Raw genomic sequence first — 12,141 nt, 5'->3', positions numbered from 1 at the left:
AAAGTCCAGGGCCTCCACACCCCCTGGAGGCCCCCAAATCATCAGTCTGTCCTGGGTGGTGTGGTTTGTGCCCTCAAGAACCTACGTGCTAAAAAATGATGCTTAACTTGCAGCCGGGTGCGGGGGCGGGGGGAGGGGGCTCCAAAGGCCTTTAGGTCCAGGCTCCAAAATTACCTAGTGCATCTCTGTGTCTGGCCATTGTCAGGATAGGAGACTGTCAGGGCCTTTTTAGGGGTGGACAATTGCCCTGGGCCCTATACACAAAGGGCCCCTTCAACATATGGTTTAGTTTCATATTTACCCAAATATGAGATGACCCCAAATTTAAGACAACTCGCTTAAAAATGTGGGTTAAATATAGGTTTAACTATTTACACAAAAGGAAGAGGTTCCTAAATTTAAGATGACACCCACCCACCCCTGCAATTTCCAGCATCAAATAACTTAGGGGAAAACTAGTTGTGGATTCAGGTAAATACAGTATTTGAAAGGATCGGATTGATCATTAATTATTTTGGTATTTGAGATTATTGACACAGGACGTGGTGGCTGACATGCTGTGCAACATTGGTGGGGTGAAAATGCTTCACAATTCACACCCCACTTGGTGGAGCGAAAACGTTTCACATTTCTGTTTGCGCAACAATGTTCTTGTGCATATGTGGGCCAAGACAAGTCAGGATATTTTGAAGGTAGCCTGAAGTAGGTAGAGGTAGAGGTGTGTGTGTGTGTGTGTGTGTGTGTGTGTGTGTGTGTGTGTGTGACAGACAGACAGACAGACAGACCATGCTTGCCCAACAATGCTCTTGTGCTCATGTGTTCCACCACTTACATAATGTTGCGCAGAACATCAGCCAGAGAGAATAAAAGAGGGAGGGAGAAGGGCTCAATTCTGCCCGTGGGTCTTAGAAAGACCGTTGAGACTACCTGGGAACCCCATGTATGCCACCTTAAATTCCAGCATGGAAGAAAGGTGGGATATCTGTGTAAACAACAACAATAGGTATGGGACCAAAATCTCAGCAAGAATCTTAGAATCTTAGAATCTTAGGAAACCCTCTAAGGATAAACCTAAGAGCATTTCCTCACTTTTGTGTAACCATACAAATGGATGTGGTGGCCAAGCATCGTTGCCCAAAGGGCCAAAACTTTCCTGGCCTGTACCATTTCAGACATCAGCTGGGGGAAGTCACCTTTGGTTGGCCTGCAAGCATTCTCTCCAATGAACTTGTATTTTATAGGCAGGGAGTTTGGCTTTAAAAAAACAAAAACATATATAGATCTAGATAGAGATTAGGATACACACCAAAGTTGGCTAAATGCTAGTGTGCCGCTGCCATGTGGCTCTGCGCAGCACCTACACACAAGTAGCCTCTCAGCCGGCATCAGGAAGATGTAATACACCCATAATGCACTCATGCAGTGCATTTTGGAAGTTCCCGGCCCCCAAATCTCCCTGCTATCAGCAGAAGCCGGCAATTGTCTGGCTGGCCGATCCAGCTGCCCAGCTACAAGGACAGGATCATCTGCAGGGGAGGTAAGCTTTTTGCGGCTTCCTCCCCTCGCGCTGTCCAAGTCCATTCTCCAGTCGTGAGAATAGGCTCAGTATAAGGCAGCTTCCTAAGTTCCTATGTAAAGTTACACTAAGGCATGGAGAACAGACCGCATAAAAATTGTTGCACTGCCACCTATGGGTAAATATTGTCTAAGAGTGCAGGTTTGAAGTCCCTAGTTCAAATCTCACCTACACCACGAAACTCATTGGGGTAATAGTAAGGCAGGTTTCAGTCACTCAGCCTCTGCATTCCCATCTGCAGTATGGGATCAATGCTACTGTCCTACCTCACCGGGCTATTGTGTTACAATGTATGTAAAATGTTTTGAAGCTCTTTATAAATCTGAGCATCAAATAACAGGATTATTTCCCTTTATTTCATCCAACCAAAGGATCTCCACCCAAATATAAAAATGCAAATGTGGAATTTCATACATGTGTTTCTCAAGTGGAACATTTTTCTTAATTTAACCCAGAACTTAAATCCTACATTTTCCTTAATATAATGCTTATGTAATCAATTTGGTTTATAATACCTCCACAATGTGACACCAGGCACAACCAACAGACTTTCATCTATTCATTCATTCATTCAATTTCCATACCACCCTTCCAAAAAATGGCTCAGCTCAACACCCAACTATCATTCAGTAACATCCCGAATGATTTAAATAAAGCCAGGGGTGTAGCTATAATTGAGCAGTGGGTTCAAAGAACCCGGGGGCCCCCAGCTCCTGAGGGGCCCCCAGCTCCACCCCTCTCTATTTCCCTCATTATCTCCCTCATACCAAGGGGCCCCCTCTCCCCTAGCTATGCCCCTGAATAAAGTCTTCAGATTCTCTTGGATAACCGACACTATTAAAATCCTGCTAACTAACCAGGTCATTTAACCACCTTATCACATACATTCATTCTGCTCTCTGGAATCCAAGACAGAATCCGCCAATGCCCTGATTTCAAGTCTTTCAAAAGCAACAGCAAAATCAATCTCACTCCAATATTATATGCAACAGGAGCATATAAATATGACTATTGCTTTTTTGCATTAAACTTTCAGCAGGCTTGGGATATTTTGTTTGTTCCACTTTATTTTGTTTTGAAAGGCGGGCAGGAATACAGGAATACATAATTAATGTTTTCAGAGTTTAAAAAAACCAACATAACTCCCTTGCTCAAGGGCATTTCATGCATCACAATTTTTCGACAGAGGCAGGGAGAAGGAAGATCAGGATCTACTGATAGATCTCTCGGTGATTTGCAGTACAGCTGGGGTTGCCAACTCTGACTGGAGAGATTCCTGGAATTCTTTTCCTCCCCACCACTCCAGCCATTATAATCTCCAGAACTGCTTGCAAGGTTCACCTGGAGATCGATTCCCAGAGACTCCAGATCAGCCCTGAAGCAACCTTAAACAAAGTGGTGGCTCAAGGCATCTACAGTATGTACTTCAGCCCCGCCTTGTGTGCATCCTCCTCTCCTTCTCCCACCTTTTAAAAAAAGCAAAGGCAGAGGGTCTTGCTGCCCATACTCCCAATCATGTGTTGCCTGAGGCCACTGCCTCACCTTGCCTCATGGAAGGGCCGCCCCTGCCGGAGAAGATCACCAAGGGGTTCTTGCTCCCAGTTGTTTCTGCAGCAGTAACAATCCAGAGCTTGCAATCCTCTACAATTACTTGACTGAGCCATGGGCAAGTGGTATACCTCTGAGCTGCTGTGTTGCCCGCTGCTGACATTATGTGTGGAGCTTGGCAACGGAAACCTCAGGTTGCTTTCCCCTGCTAATTCAATTTGCCTGAATTCGGACATTCAGGTTGGGAAATTGGAGGTGAAGGAACCTCTGGTTTCCTGTTACATCTGAACCAGGTCACTATGGGCACCTTAAATGCATACTTTTCAGAGAGCTACCTTGGCAGTAGCTCCCTTTTGAGCATAAACTCAGTGGCAAAGACAGGCTTGCCTCTATGTAATATCTGGAATGGGACTGTTGCAGTGTGTGTGTGTGTGTGTGGGTGTGTGTGTATGCAAGCAGACACAAAATACACAGTTTTTTTAAAAAAGGAAATGGAAAAGTGCAGTTCTAAAAGAACATTTGTGCAGTTCAAATATTCAGTTCATGCAAAAGTTGCATGATTAGTTGCAGCTCAAAAATCAAGCCATACAAATTTATGTTGGATGAGATAACATAATAATCTAATTACAGGATCTGGTGACAAGGCTTAGCTGAGTGGAAATCCATCCACATTGCATGCAGAAGGTCCCCAGTTCAGAGACCTAAGTTTTGGGCAGCATATAAATATAATAGATAGATAGACAGATAGACAGATAGACAGAATCCCCGGCATCTCCAGGTCAGGCTGGGAAGGACTCCTGCAGTAAACCTTGAAGAGCCACTGTCAGTCCATGTAGGCGGTACTGAGCTAGATGGACCAATGGTCTGACTCCGTATAAGGGAGCTTCCTCTATTCCCAGGATGTCAAAAGTGACTGATAATGGGGAAAGTGAAGTGAGTATTCCAGCTGCCACTAGAACCCAGACCCTGATCAAGTGTCCTAATTTCTCCTCCCCCTGCCAAAAACACTCAGACTCTACTGCTGCTCCCCACAGTCTTTTTCTATGAGTATAAGACTTTCCTGCAAAAGTGCCGTCACATCCTTATTTCCGAGGCTTTCCTCCAACTCTGTGTAGGTTTCTCAATGTCATGGAATGTGGCTATAGGTAACAAAGTCTGTGCACAGACAAGGAAAATGCACAGGTGTGTGTTGCAGTGGCACAGGCTACTACACACACAATTCCACTCGCATATTATTGCGCAGTTCTAATTTCTCCATTTAAAAGAGCACCGAGCTGTCTGTCGCATTATAAACAAACACCCCCCTCTCCCCTCCCACATTATTCACAGCCTCGTATAGCATCATCAGGACATGCCTCGATTTAATCTGCTGCCAAAATACACCACCATGCACGGACATATGTAGAGGTCTGCATGCCAGCCCCACCCAGCCCCTATCCTTGCCTGTGCCAAATACCAGATGACGTAGAATGGCACGCAATCATTTCCAGTCCATTCAGCGGTCATGAGCAGAGGCCAACAGCCGGGCTCCCCAGATACTCAGTCATAATTGTTGTGTTTTTCATATTTCTCATTAAAGCCACAGTTTCAACATCCCATACCCCACGACGTCGGGGGTGGTGGTGGAGAATAAATCAACAGCCCTGACAGCTCCCTTGTAGAGACTGGTACAGAGCTGGGATCTGCCACAGACAACACCCACAGTTTTTGCCAGATGTTTCTAAGAGGTCTGTAAGGTTAACCCCTTCTGGAACAGGGAGGCTCTCTGGGTGGAAGCCTTTCGGATATGGTGTGTCGGGCCTCCTCAGTTATTCACTCAAATTTAAAACGCAAAACCAATGTAGAAGGGCTCCATCTCTATTTATTTTATTGAATGTAAAGAAAATAATGTTTGCAAAATGCCTAATAAGCTTAATTTCAAATAAACACACATGCAGATCTTAATAGTTTAGTGTCTACTGGTATGTTCCAATTGTGTCTCTGTCTAGACCAGGGGTTCCCAACCCGCAGTAGTCCAGATGTTGCTAGATTACAACTCCCATCATCCCCACTTACAATTTATTACGGCTAGGCTGATAGGAGTCACAGTTCAGTAACATCTGGAGTTGAACTGGGTGGGAACCCCTGGTCTATACAGTTGAATCTAATGAAAGTTTACAATTTTAAAATTAAATAAATTTAACACCCAGTCTAAGCTTTCTTCCTGGATAAGAAGAATTCCGGAGAAGCTCCCTCTAATAATGCCCATCCCTGGATATAGGCATGGAGAAATTCCATTTCTGGAATTCTGGACACAGGAAAGTGGTCTAACCCAGAAGAACTGGCTCCTGCAAAGTTCAGTGGTGCGGCCTTCTCTCAGGAGTGCCACTCAAAATAATGGTGTGTGCCACGTTTGGAAATAGGTTGTCTACCCCTGCTCTAAGCTTTTACTAAATACATGTTTAGAGATAACTCTTTAATTCACATGATCGTCTCTAGGGTAGAAGAAGCCTCCTACCACAATTCGGGAGCTGGGCAAACTCCTGATCTTCAATCGTGTTAGATAAAAACAAGGTTGGAGGTGGAGAGCTTGATCGTCATTCAAACTCCAGCTACAGAGGATTAGTTTCCTCCTATCTACCTCATTCAGAAGAGACAGAATCTGGGTAGGGTGTACTTGTACTACCCTGCTGGGGCTTGACTGATGATCAACTCCCTGCTTCTGACCTTTTTTTATCTAACACACAGTAGATTTTTCCAGTAAAGGCTAAATTTTCGGGGGGGGGGGGCATAATTCAAAACCATTAAGGCTGTAATCCTAAGCACAGGAATCATTTCTTCATAGCCAGGCATGCAAAAGATCAGGATGTAACAGCCCAATCCCAAGAGTTTGGGAACAAGAGAGAATAAAGAGGGTATGCCAAAATTAACTTGATTTTTCCAATCTCAAAACAGGTACAATCTGTTGACCTTCTGCGGATTCCCCAATTAAACCCCCCCCCATGTTTATACAAATTATGACAATTACGTATCAGACAAATATGTTACGTTATCAGCATCTTTAGGGCATGCAATATAAAGCTCTGCTTTCAGCGCTGAACACTTTGTCCACCTCCTGACCTAAGGCCTGACCTAAGATTATTCTTACTAAACTATCTCTGACCGCAAAAGGAAAACATTATGAGAGTATGTGTTATAACATAAAAATAAAGACACACAGAGAAGTGAAAACCATGGCTGCAATTTTTAGCACACATACTTGGGATTAAGTCCCAGGAAGCTTGCAATGCAATCCATGCAGGCTTACTCAGAAGTAAGTCCCATTTGGATCAATTATAATTGCTCCCTTTCCAGACACTGGCTGATATCCAGACCAACTTACTGAGTAGTACTACTCAAGGAGACTACTTAATTTCAGGAGTTGGGTTTATTTATTATTATTATTATTATTATTAGGTGGAATTGCAGTTTTAGTGGGACTGATTTCCAAGTAAACCTTCTGGACCGTTCCAGTGCTCAGTGATCCAGTGCTTAGCTCAGAATCTTGCTAGGATCCATCCCTGAAACAAATGACACAAAAACACATTTCTTCTAAGTCTATGCAGAGTGCACTGCCTTTAGCACTGAGGTTTTTTTATACTGCCCATCCCTGGGCGGCTCACATTCTAAAACCACAACCATTAAAACAGTTTAAAATTCAGATCAAAACAACAACTTATCTAAAACAATAAGCTAAAAGCCCAACTAAACAGGTATGCCTTCAGGTCCTTCTTAAAAACATCCAGAGAAGGGGAGGCTCTAATTTCATTAGGAAGAATGCTCCAAAGTCCCCAGGCAACCCTAGAAAAGGCCCCATTTCAAGTCGCCACCAACCGAGCCAGTGGCAACCGCAACCAGACCTCCCCAGATGATCTTAACAGGGAGGGGGGTTCATGAAGAAGGCAGCATTCTCCTAAATACCTGGTATTTAAAGGAATAACTGGGAGCTCTTTTCAAAAGATGACAAAAGGTGGGGGGACCCCAAAGTGACAAAAGTCAACACCAACCCAGATGGTTAACAAACAGATACTCCTATTCACTGAGACAAGCAAGAGAAGGATTTTGTTTTGTTTTAAAGCCAGAGGACAGAAAGGCCATTTAAAAAGAATAAAAAGAACCCTCACTGTCAGATTTTAAAAACTCTTGGCAAGCTGGAAAGTCACCAACTCAAGTATACAGGAAATGGAAGGGAGCCTTAGAAGCAACCTCTCCTACAGATAAGTAGTGCTATCTTTTGAACCCTGACACACACACACACACACACACACACACCCAGTACCATTTGGCTTTGAATTCCCAGGAAAGGGTTCAAAAACAGGACACCAAGTAGCAGAGTAAAATGGGGGGGCGGGGGGAGAAACCTGGGATCAAACACTTCTTACAAGCCAGGGTCCACTTGACCGAAAGATTGCTTTTCCTTTTTGCACAGCTTTTCTACACACAGCCATTTGGAGGAACAAAGAAATGAAGGAAGGAACCTGGCGTACCGACACAGTGCTGGCTGCATTTTGTGCAGAGACCTCCCCCTCCCTCCTTCTCCACAGAAGATTTGGCCTAGCAAAGCTGGCAGCAAACTGAGGGTTTCAGGTGTTTTGAGTTTCAAAGCCTGCCCTGCAAAATCCCTGCACGTGACCTTGCACAAGTTTCTAAGCCTTTCCCCTTAGCTTTCTGTGGCCTTTCACAAACAGGTGAGCCTGTTGAGTTAACAGCAAATTACTATAAATGCTGATCTAGGTGCAGATAATGGGGTCATATTGCATCTATTTAACTCCAGTTAGGAGCTGAGCACCAGAGAAAACAATGGTGCCTTCATTGCTAACAGAAATTTATAGCAAGGGCTCTCAACCCTGAGCCCCCAGGTGTGACTGGATTACAACTCCCATCATTCCTAGCCACAATAGCCTCGATAGTTGTATCTGGGGGTGATGGGAGTTGTAGTCCAGTGACATCTGGGTACCCAAGGCTGGGTTCCCTGGACTGGAGCAAGCAATAGAGTTGCTAGTTCTTACCAAAACTCTTTCTGTATATCCCCCTACCCCATATTTTTCACAATACCATGCTTTTATGTATGTATGTATTTTATTATATTTTATTTATACATACCCCACCCCTCCAGTACACAACTGCTCGGGGCAGCTCACAACAATAAGATAGATACAATGTAAAACAAAAGTAATAAAATTAACCAAATTAAGTAAACAAGTTAAAAGTCCAGGCTAAACTACAATCAGAATTAAGTTTCAAATTCTAAGTTATTTAACAAGCTAAAACTTGAGAATTATAACAACTAAAAACTAAAGAACCTACCAGATATAACCAATGATGGAGCATTTAAAAGCTTATTTTAAAAGATGTGTTTTTAATTGTTTTTTAAAAACACCGAGGGGGCAAGCACGGCGAAGCTCTTCAGGGAAGGTGTTCCAAAGATGAGGGGCCACAACCGAAGAGGCCCTGTCTCCAATCTCCAGGATTGCTTTCCAGAGTCACCTGGAAATTAATGCCGATCCCTGGAAGCTCCAGACCAGACCTGGTGGCTTGCTAACCCTAGCAAGCAATACCGTAATTCCAGAGTGAGAAAATAATCACTCAGGGGTGCTGTTCCTCAGAAGTGCCTGTATCCCTGGCCAACTCACTCATTTAACACACTGAAAGGTATGATGGATAGAAGCCATTAAATGGGCTGGCCCTGCACTTCAAAACCACAAATCCCTGTGCATATGAGAAGTGGGGGGAACTATTCCAGCTCTGTTGGGGACACTGCCATAGTTACTGTAATTCAGGGGTTTTGAACTTTGGATGTTGTTGGATGATAAGAATTGCAGTCCAATCACATCTGGGGACCCACAGTTGAGAACCCCTGGTATAATTAAATAAAACAATCCTAACACACACATTTAACTTCACTGAGTTTTTCAAACAAATCCTGAAGATAGCAAAAGAGAGCCCTTGGAATTGGCATCTTCACCCTCACAAGGTCTCTTTGCTCCTCATCCCCAATTAAAGTTTTGTTTTGTTTTGTTGCATTGCAATCTTCCATTCCTCCTTCTCCGAATAATCTATGACTGGTGAAACAAGACTACTGCTGCTGCTGGAATGAAAAGAAGCTACCAGGGAAGTCACTGCACAATCCGTAGCAGCATTTTCTCTCTCTCCCTCCACTGCCCACATTCTCTCCAAGGCAGTGAAAAACCGAAAACTTGGCCGCCTTTGCAGTTAGACAATGACACTCCTTTAGCACGGCAGCTGAAGTTAGCTGACTCAGAAAGTACTCACGGTCTCCTTTCCCGGTGAGGCCATTGGGACGGCCAGCTCTGTCTGTAGGCGGTGAGGGCACTTGCTGGCACCTACATGCTCCTAGGAGAAAGGAGAGGCTGTGCTTACAGTTTATAATAGTTCTGTTTGGTGCCTCATCAACAAGGCAAGGGGTGTGTGTGTGTGTGTGTGACACTGATTGTCACCTGCTGGCTTGTCACTGGCCCAGTACAGGTGTGAAAAGGTCAAGCCATCCCAAGACTGATCCCACCTGTGAGCTCTTGGTAGGCTTGTCCCTTCAAGAGAAGGTCAAAGGGCAGCCTGTAGACAAATACTTGGGACTTCAAAACAGACTTCATTTGGTCAATGACTCTTTCATTGTCAGGGGAGATTCCCCACTGAGCCCAAGAAGTCCCAGCTTGATTCATCTTGCTTGCATCCTGTTCTTTCTCTCTAAGGAGCTCATACAAAACTGAGCATTCATGTCTTGTCCTCACAGCCCTGTGTGGCAAGCCAGGCTGAGAGACAGCAACTAGCTCAGGTCACCCAGGAAGGTTAATTTCTCTGCAAGGATTGACATAGGCAGCACTTCCCCGCCTTCAGGATTGGATTATGGCATACAGAGGCCCTAAACTGTGTCAAGCTTAAAAGGCCCCATAACTTTACAAAGATAACATTATTCTAACTTGGCAAAGATGCAATTAAACTGTTTTTGTAAGATCATTACTTTATCTTGCAGATTTGCGTTAGAAAATGTAGGCTGCAAAATTTAGGTGCTCTTCAAGATGTTTTGGAATTGCACCTAGGGCGCCAATTACTACTGGCATTATTTTGGTCTTCTTCTGCCACAGCCTTTCAATTTCGATTTGTAGATCTTTGTATTTTGTTATGTTTTCTGTTTCTTTTTCTTCTATTCTGCTATCCCCTGGTTTTGCTATGTTGATTATTTTGATTTTCTTTCTTTCTTCTCGACTACAGTTATATCTGGTGTATTGTGTGGCAGATGTTTGTCTGTAATTTTCTGTAATATTATTATTATTATTTTGTTTACACAGTCAGACAGGTGTTATTGACTGGTTTGTTTTATCCAGACATTGAGTCCTTTAGAGCTGGAAAAGGTGCAGAAGAAGGCAACCAAGATGATCAGGGGCCTAGAGCACCTTTCTTATGAGGCAAGGCTACAACACCTGGGGCTTTTTAGTTTAGAATAAAGACGACTACGGGGAGACATGCTAGAGGTCTATAAACCTATGCATGGTGTGGATAAAGTGGGTAGAGAGAAATTTCTCTCTCTTTCCCATAACACTAGAACCAAGGGTCATCCTATGAAATTGATTGCCAGGAAATATAGGACCAACAAACAGAAGTACTTTTTCACACAACGCATATTCCACGTGGAATTTTCTGCCACGAGATGTGGTGACAGCCAACAACCTGGATGGCTTTAAGAGCGGTTTGGGTAACTTCATGGAGGAGAGGTCTGTCATTGGCTACTAGTCGGAGGGCTACAGGCCACCTCCAGCCTCAAAGGCAGGATGCCTCTGAGTACCAGTTGCAGGGGAGTAACAGCAGGAGGGAGGGCATGCCCTCTACTACTGCCTGTAGGCTTCCAGCAGCATCTGGTGGGCCACTGTGCAAAACAGGATGCTGGACTAGATGGGCCTTGGGCCTGATCCAGCAGAGCTGTTCTTATGTTCTTATGTTCCCAAGGACCTGGGATGACTGAATTTTATTATCAATATTGTTGCTGTTATTATTATAGATATTGTCGACGAATATAGGCTGTTCCCAGTAAAGTTGCTTTTTGTAATTGGCTGATGGTGATTTCTGTGGCCCCTATGGTGCTGAGGTGCTCTTCAACTTGTTTTGGAATTGCACCTAGGGCGCCAATTACCACTGGGATTATTTTGGTCTTCTTCTGCCACAGCCTTTCAATTTCAATGTGTAGATCTTTGTATTTGGTGATTTTTTCTATTTCTTTTTCTTCTATTCTACTATCCCCTGGTATTGCTTTGTCGATTATTTTGACTTGTTTTTCTTTCTTCTCGACTACAGTTATATCTGGTGTATTGTGTGGCAGATGTTTGTCTGTTTGTAGTCAGAAGTCCCATAATATTTTTGCATCTTCATTTTCTACAACTTTTTAAAATTTTATGGTCCCACTAGTTTTTGGCTATGGGTAGCTTGTATTTTTTGCAGATGTTCCAGTGTATTTTCTGACTGGTTTATTTAGTTGAGATTTCCCCCAGTATTCCTGGCTAATTCTATGAGGGCTGTTCTTTCTTTACTTGTGTACAACCTTTTCCACATGCAGAACACAGAAAAAATAAAGAATGATATATAATTCAGAAACTGTATTTGCTCACATTTATCTTACTAGTGTTATTATTATTATTATTATTATTATTTTGGTAATGTCTACATTTATATCCTGCTCTTCCTCCAAGGAGCCCAGAGCGGTGTACTTAGTGATGGTTATCCTGACAGCAACCCTGTGATGTAGATTAGGCTGAAAGTTAAGTGACTGGCCCAGAGTCACCCTGTGAGTTTCAGGACTGAACAGGGATTCCAACACTCTAACTGCTACACCATGCTTTCTGCCAATTCTGCCTCTCCATCCCTCCCTCTTCTGACTGCTCCACTGTCTACTTTAGGCTGCATACTTCATGGGGTGGGGTGTGTGGAGAAAGCTGTCTATTTGCTGATATAACTCCTTAAAGCCCCATATACGCTTACGATACTGTATG

General features: G+C 43.7%; 2 protein-coding genes across 3 annotated transcripts in view; one reads left to right on the top strand and one right to left on the bottom strand.

Moving 5' to 3' along the window:
* The window catches only part of BNC1 (basonuclin 1), a 107,909-nt gene extending 98,378 nt beyond the window's left edge, over nucleotides 1-9,531 (bottom strand). The window contains exon 1 of one of the 2 annotated variants that reach the window (XM_053271890.1): nucleotides 9,416-9,531. In XM_053271890.1, coding sequence (XP_053127865.1) covers nucleotides 9,416-9,439 — 24 coding nt within the window. In that variant the 5' untranslated portion in view covers nucleotides 9,440-9,531. Of the gene's footprint in view, nucleotides 1-7,629; nucleotides 7,697-9,415 lie in introns of those variants that run through there. The other variant, XM_053271892.1, reaches the window with a different exon arrangement.
* The window catches only part of SH3GL3 (SH3 domain containing GRB2 like 3, endophilin A3), a 196,410-nt gene that overhangs the window by 110,620 nt on the left and 73,649 nt on the right, over nucleotides 1-12,141 (top strand). The gene's annotated exons all lie outside the window — the stretch shown is intronic.

The sequence above is a fragment of the Hemicordylus capensis genome, chromosome 10 (genome assembly GCF_027244095.1).
Source record: "Hemicordylus capensis ecotype Gifberg chromosome 10, rHemCap1.1.pri, whole genome shotgun sequence".
NCBI lineage: Eukaryota > Metazoa > Chordata > Lepidosauria > Squamata > Cordylidae > Hemicordylus > Hemicordylus capensis.
This window is presented reverse-complemented; position numbering and strand designations above follow the sequence as displayed.